The 12,296-nt window shown below is 35.1% G+C and overlaps 1 protein-coding gene across 5 annotated transcripts in view; it reads left to right on the forward strand.

Annotated features, from left to right (window-relative positions):
- The window catches only part of ps (RNA-binding protein Nova-1-like protein passilla), a 34,378-nt gene extending 22,102 nt beyond the window's left edge, over positions 1–12,276 (forward strand). The window contains exons 10-15 of one of the 5 annotated variants that reach the window (XR_013883352.1): positions 10–110; positions 380–457; positions 667–1,624; positions 2,222–2,337; positions 5,442–5,758; positions 11,474–12,276. Coding sequence is in view for 1 of the 5 variants with exons in the window: in XM_080174927.1 (XP_080031053.1) it covers positions 10–110; positions 380–457; positions 667–1,624; positions 2,222–2,334 (1,250 nt within the window). In the remaining 4 variants the exon portion in view is untranslated. Of the gene's footprint in view, positions 1–9; positions 111–379; positions 458–666; positions 1,625–2,221; positions 2,338–5,441; positions 11,250–11,473 lie in introns of those variants that run through there. The other 4 variants (XR_013883353.1, XR_013883350.1, XR_013883351.1 and 1 more) reach the window with 4 other exon arrangements.
- Positions 12,277–12,296: the final 20 nt, after the last annotated feature.

Below are 12,296 nucleotides of genomic sequence, written 5' to 3' on the forward strand. Positions count from 1 at the left end.
TACTTTAAGGTGGCACCCTGAACCTAAAGCTAAACTTCAACCCTCACATCCAAGCAGAGGATGCCAGGATTATGTCCGAGTATCTTGGACATATCAACTCTAGTCTTAAGGTAATACCCTTTTTTTTTGCGTTATGGCCGTATGTGATCTTGTTTATAATAAAAACATTAGGTACCTAACATAAATTCAGAATCAAAACACATAATTTTTAGATATCTGGCTGAAATATACATAGATTTTAACCTTTTTTTTTGGGAAAAAATAAACAACTTGGAAGTCATTGTAAAGCTCAATTTTTAAAAAACATATACAGTTTTAGTGACTGCGTAATGTACCTAATCTATTTTAAAATATATTTTGACTTTTTATTTATTTTTAGATGAAGGGATATAATGACAAAGTAGCAGATGAAATTACTAAAGCTTTCGGAGCCCTTTCTCTTCATGGTGTTTTACAGGTAAATCATTTTATGTTGCTTGCTATAGTTAACTAGTTCTTAAGGAGTAAATGTTTTTAAAGGTTGTAAAGGGCCAAAAAAAACCTTCTAAACAATCTTGTTCTTATTACCTAATAAAAATGGATGTACCTATTATTGACAACTTATTTTCAAAAGAATTGCTTGGTTACTTACATTTACTTAAATCATCAAGGCTGTTTTATTTTCAGATTGATCTAATGCTACCCCAGTTGGCCAATGGCCTACTGGCCGAAGCTCCCGTTCAACACCCCTTTCCAATCATCGATGCTCTGGCTGCCATGCCCCCTCCCCTACCCCCAAGTGCTCACTCTAACCAGCCTACCACTATCGGACCACCCCCAAATATGTTGTCCTCCGTTAGTTCCCAGCTGACCTCCCCATCCAATATGCCACCCCCGGAGCCAACAGTTATAACCGACTCCCTTCGTGCAAACATGGGGCTACCCCCACCTCCCCCGACGCCTCCTAATCAGGGGCCGTTTGGCCCTTCAGGGCTCCTTACACCGGGAGGACATTCACACCAGCCGACGGCGGAACTTAGTCCCAATCAGGCTATGGCAGTTGCTGCGGCGGCTGCCGCAGCTGCTGCCGAATTGCAACAGCAGCAACAGTCGCCGTTCAAGCGATCTTCTAACCCTATGCAGCAGATGCACCCCCCAGATTTTAACTCCATGCTGCCGCCGATGAACAACAATTCATTTGGACTGGCCACCGCTGGCAACCCGTTGCCAACAATGAGTCAGGCTACCCAGGAAAGCGCTGCTGCTGCAAATCAGTTTGCCCAACAAATCGCCGCCCAACAGCAGGCACAAGCAGCGGCCGTGGCCGCAGTTACGACAATCGGCCACAGCGGTCCAATGGGAAGGGGTGGAGGATTAAATTCTATTGTAGCAACCGCTTCGCACCACCATCACGGCCAGTCGCAATCTTCTGGCCCCCTGGCTCTTACCGGCCCACCGCAAATGTCGGCCGAGGACTCGATTAACAAGATCGACATGGAGGTGAATGAGTCGATTGTGGGCGCCGTGATTGGGCAGGGTGGCAAGAGTATTGTGGAGATCCAGCAGTATTCTGGCACCAACATACAGATCTCCAAGAAGGGCAACTACTCGCCTGGCACCAGGAATAGGGTTGTCACAATTACAGGTATAGTAATCATTATTCCGATTAAGAACCGGTTCTCAGACAAATGGAAAAATAATGTATATATTGTATTATATCCAGTTTTCTACGAATATGAAAATGTACTGTACAATCAATATTAAAACCCGTCTCTTCGGCATCTCGGGTTTAACAAAATTGTTTTAATATTAGGTATGATTGTAAGTTTTTTTTTATCCGAGAAAAGGTGTATATAATGCAAAATGCTATAAATAACTATGATAGACTGATAGTTTATTTACAAATATAAATCATTATTATTTATTTTCATACGATATTTAAAAGATAAATCTTAAGTTACATTTTATACAGGAAGATATAAATGAAACCAAACAAATATTTATTCAAAATTCTTATGTTTTAAGATTTAGTAGGTATACATATCCAAAAGAAAGTTTGATTTTTATCTCTTCAAAGATTTTTATGTCGAGAATTTGCTAGACTTTGTAAATGACATGGTCTGTTAATATGTTAGTAATACTATTGTGATATCAATTCATCAGAGAAGATGTGTTTGTCAGTTTGCACTTATTACGTAAAACTCTTCGCTATTTTTAGAAGGATGATTAATTTTTTGTGCAGGTCCCCAGAAATGTTTGGGAGCCGCGCAGTATCTGATCAACCAGCGCGTTGCCGAGGAGGAGTTAAAGCGCCAACACAATGCCGCGGGTCAACACATTAACATTGGATTCTAAAAGGCGTGTTCTATGAAAAGCATAATTTTATCCTATAATCAGGGTTGTTAAAAAAACAGCTTTTTAATCAAAAGTTTGACCCATCCCGGGTACCCGCAAAAAAACGGGGTTTTCCCCCGAAAACCCGGGTTTTTGTGTTTTTTTTATAGAAAGGGGGGGGGGGGCGTAATGACATTTATTCGTAATCCGTGAGCAAAATGGTCTTAAAATTTAGCTAGACCCTTCAAACTTGGTATATAAGCCTAGTCCTATAGGTATTAAGTTCATTTTTTCCAATATATATCTTGTTATATATCAAAATATAGGTTTTTTAGGTCAAGAAACTCAAATTCTGAGCAAAAATTAACATTAGACTAACCTGAAGCTAACCCCCCCGGGCTAGGTTGGTTTTCTGCAGGGCTTAAGAGCATTTACATAACCTAACCTATAAACTTACTTATATTTTTACATGTTTTTTCTTGAATAAACTTTGTCTGTTAATGAGGACTTTATTTAAGATAATCCAGCTAGTCGGGAACCGACCCCAGCAGGTTAGGTTGGTGGCCCGCAGGGGTTAAGTGCATTTTTCCCAATATATATGTTGTTATACATCTAATTATAAGTTTTTTTAGGTCAGTTAACTCAAATTTAGAGCTAGAATTAGCATAAGACTAATCTGAAGCTAGCCCCAGCGGGCTAGGTCGGTGGCCCGCAGGGGTTAAATGCATTATTTTCCAATATATATCTTGTTATATATCAAAATATAGGTTTTTAAGGTCAAGAAACTCAAATTTAGAGCTAAAATAAGCATAAGTGTTACCTGAAGCTAACCCCCGCGGGCTAGGTAGATCTTCTGCAGGGCTTAAGTGCATTTTACCTAACCTAACCTAGAAACTTACTTATTTTTTTGGTTTTTTCCTTGAATGAACTGTGTCTATGAATGAGGAAATTTTTTTAGATGATCCAGCAAGTTGGGGACCTCCTTGGGTCAGCCTCCTGTATGAAGAATCTTTTAAATGATGGCTTTAGGACTGAACACTGTGTATCTAAGTAAAACCTAGCCCGCCTGGGTCAGTCCCCGACTTGCTAGATCATCTTAAATAATGTTCTCATGAACAGTTTATTCAATTAAAAAAACTTCAAAAAAGTAAGATTCTAGGTTAGGTTTGGTAAAATGCATTTAAGCCTTGCAGGCAACCCACTTAGCCCGCAGGGGCTAGCTTCAGATTAGTCTGATTCAATTATTAGCTCTCAATTTGAATTTCTGGACCTAAAAAACCTATAATTTTATGTATGACAGCACATACTTTTTAAAAATGCACTTAACCCCTGCGGGCCACCCACCTAGCCTACTGGGGTCGGTCCCCAACTTGCTTGATCATCTTAAATAATGTTCTCATAAATAGACACAGTTTATTCCAGAAAAAACCCTAAAAAAAAAAATAAGGTTCCAGGTTAGGTTAGATAAAATGCACTTAGGACTTGCAGGCAATCCACCTAGCCCGCTGGGGCTAGCTTCAGATTAGTCTGATCCTTTTATTAGCTGTAAATTTGAGTTTCTTGACCTAAAAAACCTATAATTTGATGTATGATAACACATACTTTTTCTAAAGAATGCATTTAACCCCTACGGGCCACCCACCTAGCCCGCTGGGGTCAGTCTTCGACTTGCTTGATCATCTGAAATAAGATCCACATGAATGGACAGTTTATTTGAGAAAAAAAACCTAAAAAAAAATTATATTAAATGTAAGTTTTTAGGTTAGGTTAGGTAAAATGTACTTAAGCCCTGTTGGCAACCCACCTAGCCCGCTGGTGTTAGCTTCAGATTAGTCTAATGCTTATTTCAGCTCTGAATTTGAGTTCTTTGACCTAAAAAAAAACTATAATTGGTTGTATCTCAACATATATATTGGGAAAATGCACTTAACCCCTGCAGGCCACCCACCTAGCCTGCTGGGGTTAGCTTCAGATTATTCTAATGCTTATTTTAGCTCTGAATTTGAGTTCTTGACCTTAAAAACCTATATTTTGATATATCACAAGATGTATTTTGGAAAATAATGCACTTAACCCCTGCAGGCCACCGACCTAGCCCGCTGGGGCTAACTTCAGATTAGTCGGTCCTCGACTTGCTGGATCATTTTAAATAAAGTCCTCATTAATAGACACAGTTTATTCAAGAAAAGAACCTGTAAAAATGTAAGTAAGTTTCTAGGTTAGGTTAGGTAAATGCTCTTAAGCCCTGCAGAAAACCAACCTAGCCCGGGGGGGTTAGCTTCAGGTTAGTCTAATGGTAATTTTCGCTCAGAATTTAAGTTTCTTGACCTAAAAAACCTATATTTTGATATATAACAAGATATATATTGGAAAAAATGAACTTAACCCCTGCGGGCCACCAACCTAGCCCGCTGGGGCTAGCTTCAGATTAGTCTAATGCTTATTTTAGCTCTAAATTTGAGTTCCTTGACCTAAAAAACCTATAATTAGATGTATTACAACATATGTATTGGGAAAAAGGCACTTAACCCCTGCGGGCCACCCACCTAGCCCCCTGGGGTCGGTCCCCGACTTGCTGAATCATCTTAAATAAAGTCCATATGAATAGATACAGTGTATTTAAGTTAAAACCCTAAGAAAAAACAATTTAAGTTAAGTGTCCGCATCAAAATAGACCAAAAAAAGCCTAAAAACCCCATTTCCGCAGGGTTTTTCTTACCTAACCTAACCTTAAAATAAATTTTTTAAGATTTTTTTGCCATTTAGATGTAATACCTATAGGACTAGGCTTATATACCAAGTTTGAAGGGTCTAGCTAAATTTTAAGACCATTTTGCTCACGGATTACGAATAAATGTCATTACGCCCCCCCCCCCCCCTTTATGAAAACTGATTGTTTTAGACATACAATTATGATCAATACAGAAGAGAATGACTTAGCGAAGTACCTAAAAGTAAATGAACAAACAGATTTTTAGTGCAAAATTTCAGTTTTCATTTAAAAAGTGAAATGGATGAAAAAACCTTGGTGAATTTATGTCTTTTGAAAATGACATCAGGCTGACGTACCAAGTAAAATAATATACTTGTTTAACATCACTTTTTGTGGAACAATCTGTTACGTTTAGTTGACCGTACCACCAGCACCAACAACATTCAATGTCACACTTCGCACAACAGTCAACCCCCCACATAATTCACCATGGTCACCATAGTTTAGGCTCAACAATTAGACGACGACACTAGGTCAACTCAACTCTTATCGGTTAAGGGAAAAAAATGTTTTTTTCCGAAACAAATGTTCAAGTTTTCTAGGCATTCAATGCTAAAATACTACAATATTGACCTAGCCACGTCTATAGTGTAAGAAGATTTATATTAATATTTAATATAAAAAAGCAACCTCAAATAATACAGTTAATACCACTGTTTCTCATAGCGTTTAGTACATATTTTATAACAAATAATCATTTCCATTGACACATTGTTAATAAGATTCACTCACCCCTCTTCTAGCCCCATTGTTCATAAGTTATATCAGGCTAGAGTTAGTTTAGGTTTAGTGTTTTCAAAAAAGGTGTTTTATTCCCCCTTAAACATTAAAGGAAATGCCTTTTTTTTATAATTGTAAATATTTATGGATGTTTGTTTAAAGATTGAAATCTTATTCTTTATTCTAATTATCAATTTTGACAAAATAATAGGCCAAAACTTGGCTTTCAAAAAGCCATTGAGTATTGAAAAAATTTGCATTTTTCACAATATACATATTTTTGTTAGGAAAAAAAAGCTTTCATAATTACACAATCATATAGTTTCAAGTTTGTACCTATTATATAGTGTACTTCAAATTCCTGCAGGCCACGGAACAATATTGATTATTTATTTGCATGATTTCATTCTTTCATAGCAACATAATCGCTAGGGGGTTTGAAAAATATAGGTTGTTGGGAAATACTTAGGATTTTATTTTATTCCCATAAATGATCTCCTTTTATATCAATACTAAAAGTTTTAATTTATTTTATTATTTTATAAATTAAAAATTTTGTATGTAGATGATTTTTTTTCTTCAAATAATGAAAATGAAAATTTTCATTGGACTTTGAAACCCTCTAATAAACATATATGATACTTTAGAATAGCACCCCTAGCATCTAGGGGTTTTATATCTAATTAATATGGAACGGCAGAAAAAATAGCCCAAAACCATACATACCCCGACTTTTTATAAAAATAAAATAGCCTAAAACCATCCCTTGACCTAAAAGTAGCTTCAGTGTAAAGGAGGACCATATCGGGTCAACGGTTAGCAAGATCCTTTGCTACACACAAAAAAGCTTACTACTTTATATAATAGGATACCATTAAATGGTAAAATCACATCTGTTGAAATACATGAAAGCTTTCCTTAGTAAAAGTTTTGATTTTCTTAGAAATATTTACTTTGCCTGATTAAATGCAAAACTAATATAAAAATTTTAATTTTTTTTAAAGCTTTATTTTTAATGGTTAATCTCTATGAGGTTTAAAACATGACTTAGATAATGATTAGTTTTTAAAGAAATAACATGTATCTTTTTCAGTAACGCAGCACTCAATAGTTGGTGTATGTACATCTGTTACACTATAATAGCCCCTACCATTTTGCGTTTGGTTTAAAAAGAAACTAGAATTATTTTTGTTCCGATGGGATCATTTATTTTCTAGGGGAGATTTTATGGTAACCTCCTCCCCTTTAATAGATAAAAGTCTGCCCAGCGGTTAGCAAGATCTAAGGCAACAAACACTCTAATGTATACTTTTGAAAAAACTATTATATTTGTTTTATATGTCTATGTAATAAATGCTGCGCTACTTGTAGAAATGATTGTCCTTGTTATATTTTATTAAAGATACCAAAAAGTAAAAAAATCATAATTGGCTGCCATGTAGCTTTTAATACGAATCAAACAAACCTTTTTTAAGTAAAGGTCTAAAATTACTTTTAAAAATACTAAATTAAATAAAAGTGTGTTTTTTTCTTCAATAAAATCAACTTCATTGCCGTTTTATAGATCTAATTGGACAAAATTAAGTTAATTTTGTGTAGATTTTGTAGTTTATTAAATATGTAAAAACTCCACACCCTCCCCCTTTCCCGAGTGATTTAACTACATGATTTCTGTGAAGTCGAGAATTTGATTTATTATGCCTATAATTTAAGTAGATTGTGGCGAAGCTACTCTATAAGTATTGCACGATTTTGACGGTTATTATCTAATAAGTCCGAAAGAGACATAATTATGACAGAAGGAAAAGTGTCCAATAACTATTAACATGTCATAAATGCATAATTATTATTGTTTTAATCGTTCCAAGTTCTAATTTTTTATCAAGTATAAAGGGACTATGAACGAATAAAAGCAAGTGATGTAAATAACCTTCCAGCGGTGATGCTTGACGTGTTTTTGTTTGATTTACTTTGTTTCTGTTTTATAGAGCTTAAAACAAGTTAAGTTCTACTGAGATCTTGACCAAAAATTTTTGAAAATGTATGATGAGTTGCGATTATTAATCATCAAATGCATACTTTTAGATATTTAGTAAAGTAGTGGAAAATAATGATAGCTTTAACAGTATGATTAATGTACTTCTGATTTTTACAGCATTTGATATTTCAACTAAAATCGCTGGACATTTCTAGAGTTTTTTTTTCTAATAAAATCGTCGTGGTACTTATTTTTTTCTGTTCATTTAACTATATCATACAGAAACTTAGTATATTATTCACACAAAAAAATGTGTCCAAAATCACTGATGAAGGTGCTATTCATCACTTGCTCCCATTAGTGCACAGTCCCTTTGAAAATTTTGTGAATAAATCAACGTGGTATAACCAAACTGAAAACGTGACAATATTTTTAGAGATTACCACGAATCGATTGTCTTGGTAAAGAACACACATATGTTAAAACTTAAAATTAAATTAAAATTTTAGAATGTATGTATTATACCTAATCCTGGTTAAGACACCTTTTTTTAAGCTTTCAGAATATTTGATACCTTTGGTACAAACAAACAGATAGACAAACACACATCCTGTTACTTTATTATAAGGCTATGACCAAAACCTAGAAACGAAAAACTATTGAAGTTTAAAATTTGTGTTTCTTACTCCATCCCTATAAAATCTAAGGGAGTAGCACACAGTGGTCTATTTTGGCCTTTTGGTGGACATTTCACCTACCTCTACTCAAAGTCAATTTTCTCAGCTTGTAGTTGATAGAATCGTTCAAAATAAAAAGCCTGCGCCTTATTATTACCCAATGCAACTCGTATATTCATATAGAGAAGAAAAACAAAAGCCAACTGGTCTAGAAAATACTTTGAAACTTAATTAAATTTCATATTTTCATAATATTTTCTTAATTGGTAAAGTGCCTAAATTCGATGTTTTATAGCAATAAAACATTGAAAAACCTTTAAGCATTAATAAATATTACTGTAGAAATGATTATATAAAGGTAAATGCCCAATCACCAACCTTATGCAACATACATTTGATACAACTAATTCAAGTTTCTTCACCCTTTTTTACGAAGTTATTTTCTCTTAGATAAGTAATAATACTTAATCTATATAGTAATGTTTTTAGCTGATTAACAGCTAAATCTAGAAATTAAAAAAATTATTAATATATCCAGTAAAATTAATTAGAAATGGGTATTAATGAAAGAAGTTAAATTTACCGAAATTCTTATTGTTAAAAAATATCATTAAATAGTCTTATAAAACGGCTAACAGCTGAGCAGAAGCTGTTTCCCAGCTGCCATATGGATGGGCCCCCACTATTTTTGGAAGTAATTTTGAGCTCAGCACCCATAAAAACCTACCCCTAGGAGTGGGGACAAAACCGCGACAAACAAAACCGCGACACGGACAAAACCGCGACATAACAAAACCGCGACAGGGACAAAACCGCAACAGTGACAAAACCGCGACAGTTACAAAACCGCGACAGTTAAAAAATAACAGAAATTTAACTATGTAGGATTTTTTTTGTAGAAATACATGGTCGCAGCGCTCGGTCCCCTGGCCTGCCTAGCCGCGGGCGCTCGGCCCCCTTGCCCATAACCTAACCTAACCTGACTATTGTAAAAAAATATCAAAAATTTGAAAAAAATCTACCAACCCCTTTTTGTAAAATCCATGAAATTCTAAACTATAAATAAGTTAATGTACATTAAACATTCAAACAAATAGGTTAGGTTAGGTTATAGGCAAGGGGGCCGAGCGCCCGCGGCTAGGCAGGTCAGGGGGCCGAGCTCTGCGGCCATGACCTTCTAGCATTAAGATTTTTTTATTATAGATTTTTTCGAATGTCGCGGTTTTGTCACTGTCGCGGTTTTGTCCCTGTCGCGGTTTTGTTATGTTGCGGTTTTGTCCCTGTCGTGGTTTTGTTTGTCGCGGTTTTGTCCCCACTCCCTACCCCTAGCTACGACACAAGCCCTATCTACACATCATACTCTTGGCCACTCCCAGCCGTTTCCGCTAGTTCTAGCCGTTGAGCAGCTGGTACAAGAAATTCTTATGGCTATTTAACATTTTAAGAATTTAACATCAATTATAGCAAAATTATGTTTCAAGAAGTTGTTTCCTATGTAATAAATGATGGATTTGCCCTGAAAATGGCCAAATAAAAACTGCTAAACGGCTGAGCCGCCAGCCGTTAGCCATTACTTTTCCAACTTTTTGTTTGATTTAGGGAAAATAGACCTAACAAGGAATATTCATGCGAAGTTTCATAACAAAATTCGGATTCTAAGTGCAATTTGCGCTTTGATTACGAAAAGGATGCATTAAACACCCCCCCCCCCCCCCTTAAAAAGATTAAAACATTCATTTTGAATCTCATAAAGTCTCTTAATTTATCGTAGGCACTTTATAAGCAGTTTAAATGCATCAGAAATTAAAATTAACAATGAAAAGAAAAAAAATTGCAACAATTTTTTCTTCTTGTATTGTAATTTTAGAGTTTGGCCCCTTAAATTAAAGTTAAAATTTGCAAGAAACCGGGCCCTGCAACAACCTAAACTAAACATCAAACTATGACATTATACCTGTATATTAAGAATAATATATGGTTTGGTATGTTGCGGGGCCCGGTTTTTGGTGAAAAACTTAAAAAACTGAAAATTATTGCCAAAATTTTTTGCAAAAATATTTAAGAAATGACATGAAAATTTTTAAAAAACAACATAAAAATGGATGAAAAATGTAAAAAAAAAATTTTAAACCCCAGTTTCCTAATAGATCATGTAGTATTATAAATATAAATAGGTGAAGAAACTTGATTGTATCAATGTAACACTGAAAAAAAAATATTTTTTCCAGAGATGGTGAAAATTCAAAAGGTAAAATTCATGACGTGAAAATAATTCTTAACCTTCATGTTTCAAAGTTCATAATTCATCAACCAATAATTAAAATGACAAAAACTCATCTGTTTTATATGAGATAGGGTATATATTTTCAAAATAATTTATTAATTTAGAGAAACTCCAAAGTTGATTTTTGGCGAAATGTCCGGCCTTAGACCGCTGTGTAGCAGCTTTACCTTAAAATCGTGAGCATGCTTCCAGTCAAATGCGCTTATTAAGTCTTAAATTGTTCTTAATGTTGACCAAACGCATATTTGAAAGAGTTTGACCTAATAAGCGCATTTGACTGGAATCTTACTCACAACTTCACCGAATTTTGCTAGAGCTACTATCTATAATACAAAGTAGCTTGATGTCTGTCTGTCCGTCCGGTCCTTAAGATCTCGGTCACCACTGAACTGATCGGATTCTACTCTTCAGGGTATACACCCATTGGTCCTAAGGTGTTTTAAGCTATTTTCTTGGGGGGTGGAACACCCGCAACCCCCCCCCCCCCCACAAAAAAAATAAAAATCTATTAAAAGATTGAAAAGCAAGCTTTATGGGGAACCCATAAATTATAGTTTGCAGCACCAAAATATGTCTTTTTTTTAATATGTTCGAAATAAGTGGTTGCATCTCTATTTTTTTATATTACCTCTTGGGGCAAAGCCCCCAGAGGCTAGGGGCGAAGCCGCTAGTTCTCCTCATAAAGCATATAGTAATAATATCGTTGCTGTAAGCTCTCAACTTTATAGGCACATTCACAAAATTAAAATTTAAAGTTTCACTATTCATATCTATCTGTTTTCACGCGCATTAACTTGAGTCTGTTCTAGGACTTGCTATAATCTTGTCTAGTGGTAAATATTGTGCTGTCCTTGAAGGCAATCTAGATTTAATGCAAGTTATAAAATAAGCCTTTATTATCTTCATTGCCTCAAAGGACAGCTTGAAAGGGAGGGGGCGGTTGTGACACTATAGTTTTTAAAATCAAAACTACAGGAATTTAACTTAAAAAAAAAGACAGTTGCTTTAAAGAGGTACAATGGGGGACTGTTAAGAAAAGTTGGTAAAATCACAGCTACTGCCGTTTCCCGCAAAAAAAATCGCCGATAGCGGCGGTTCCGCCGCCGTTTCTTCAGAGTTCCACATTGTACCTCTTTAACTGCTAAACCAAATTTCAGTGCTGTAACTCTTTTGTTAGTTGAGTTTCTTTGACTTTTAGTTTTGGTTTCAAAAAGTGTCACAACTTCCTCCCTCCTTGTTTTGTAATAATAATTGGTGTAATTGTTAACTTATGTGTAATGATTTGCTTTCTTTTTGATAGTTGAGTAAGTGAAAGATTTTTTCGCTTATTCCAATTTTCATTCTATTTATTGGTTAAAAATTTTATTTTAGCAATGTAAAAAATTCTAAATTAAATATTAAATCATCTCTTCATTATTATGTTTTCAAACACCAAACAAAACCTATGTATTTGCTAACAAAATGTTTTTATATGCATCATTTATATTCTGATGCTGTCTAAAATGGTGCATAAAATGGGGACAAATTTCAAATTGTTTTGGCGTGTGACAT

The sequence above is a fragment of the Acartia tonsa genome, chromosome 10 (genome assembly GCF_053477335.1).
Source record: "Acartia tonsa isolate MP-2025a chromosome 10, ASM5347733v1, whole genome shotgun sequence".
Classification (NCBI taxonomy): domain Eukaryota; kingdom Metazoa; phylum Arthropoda; class Copepoda; order Calanoida; family Acartiidae; genus Acartia; species Acartia tonsa.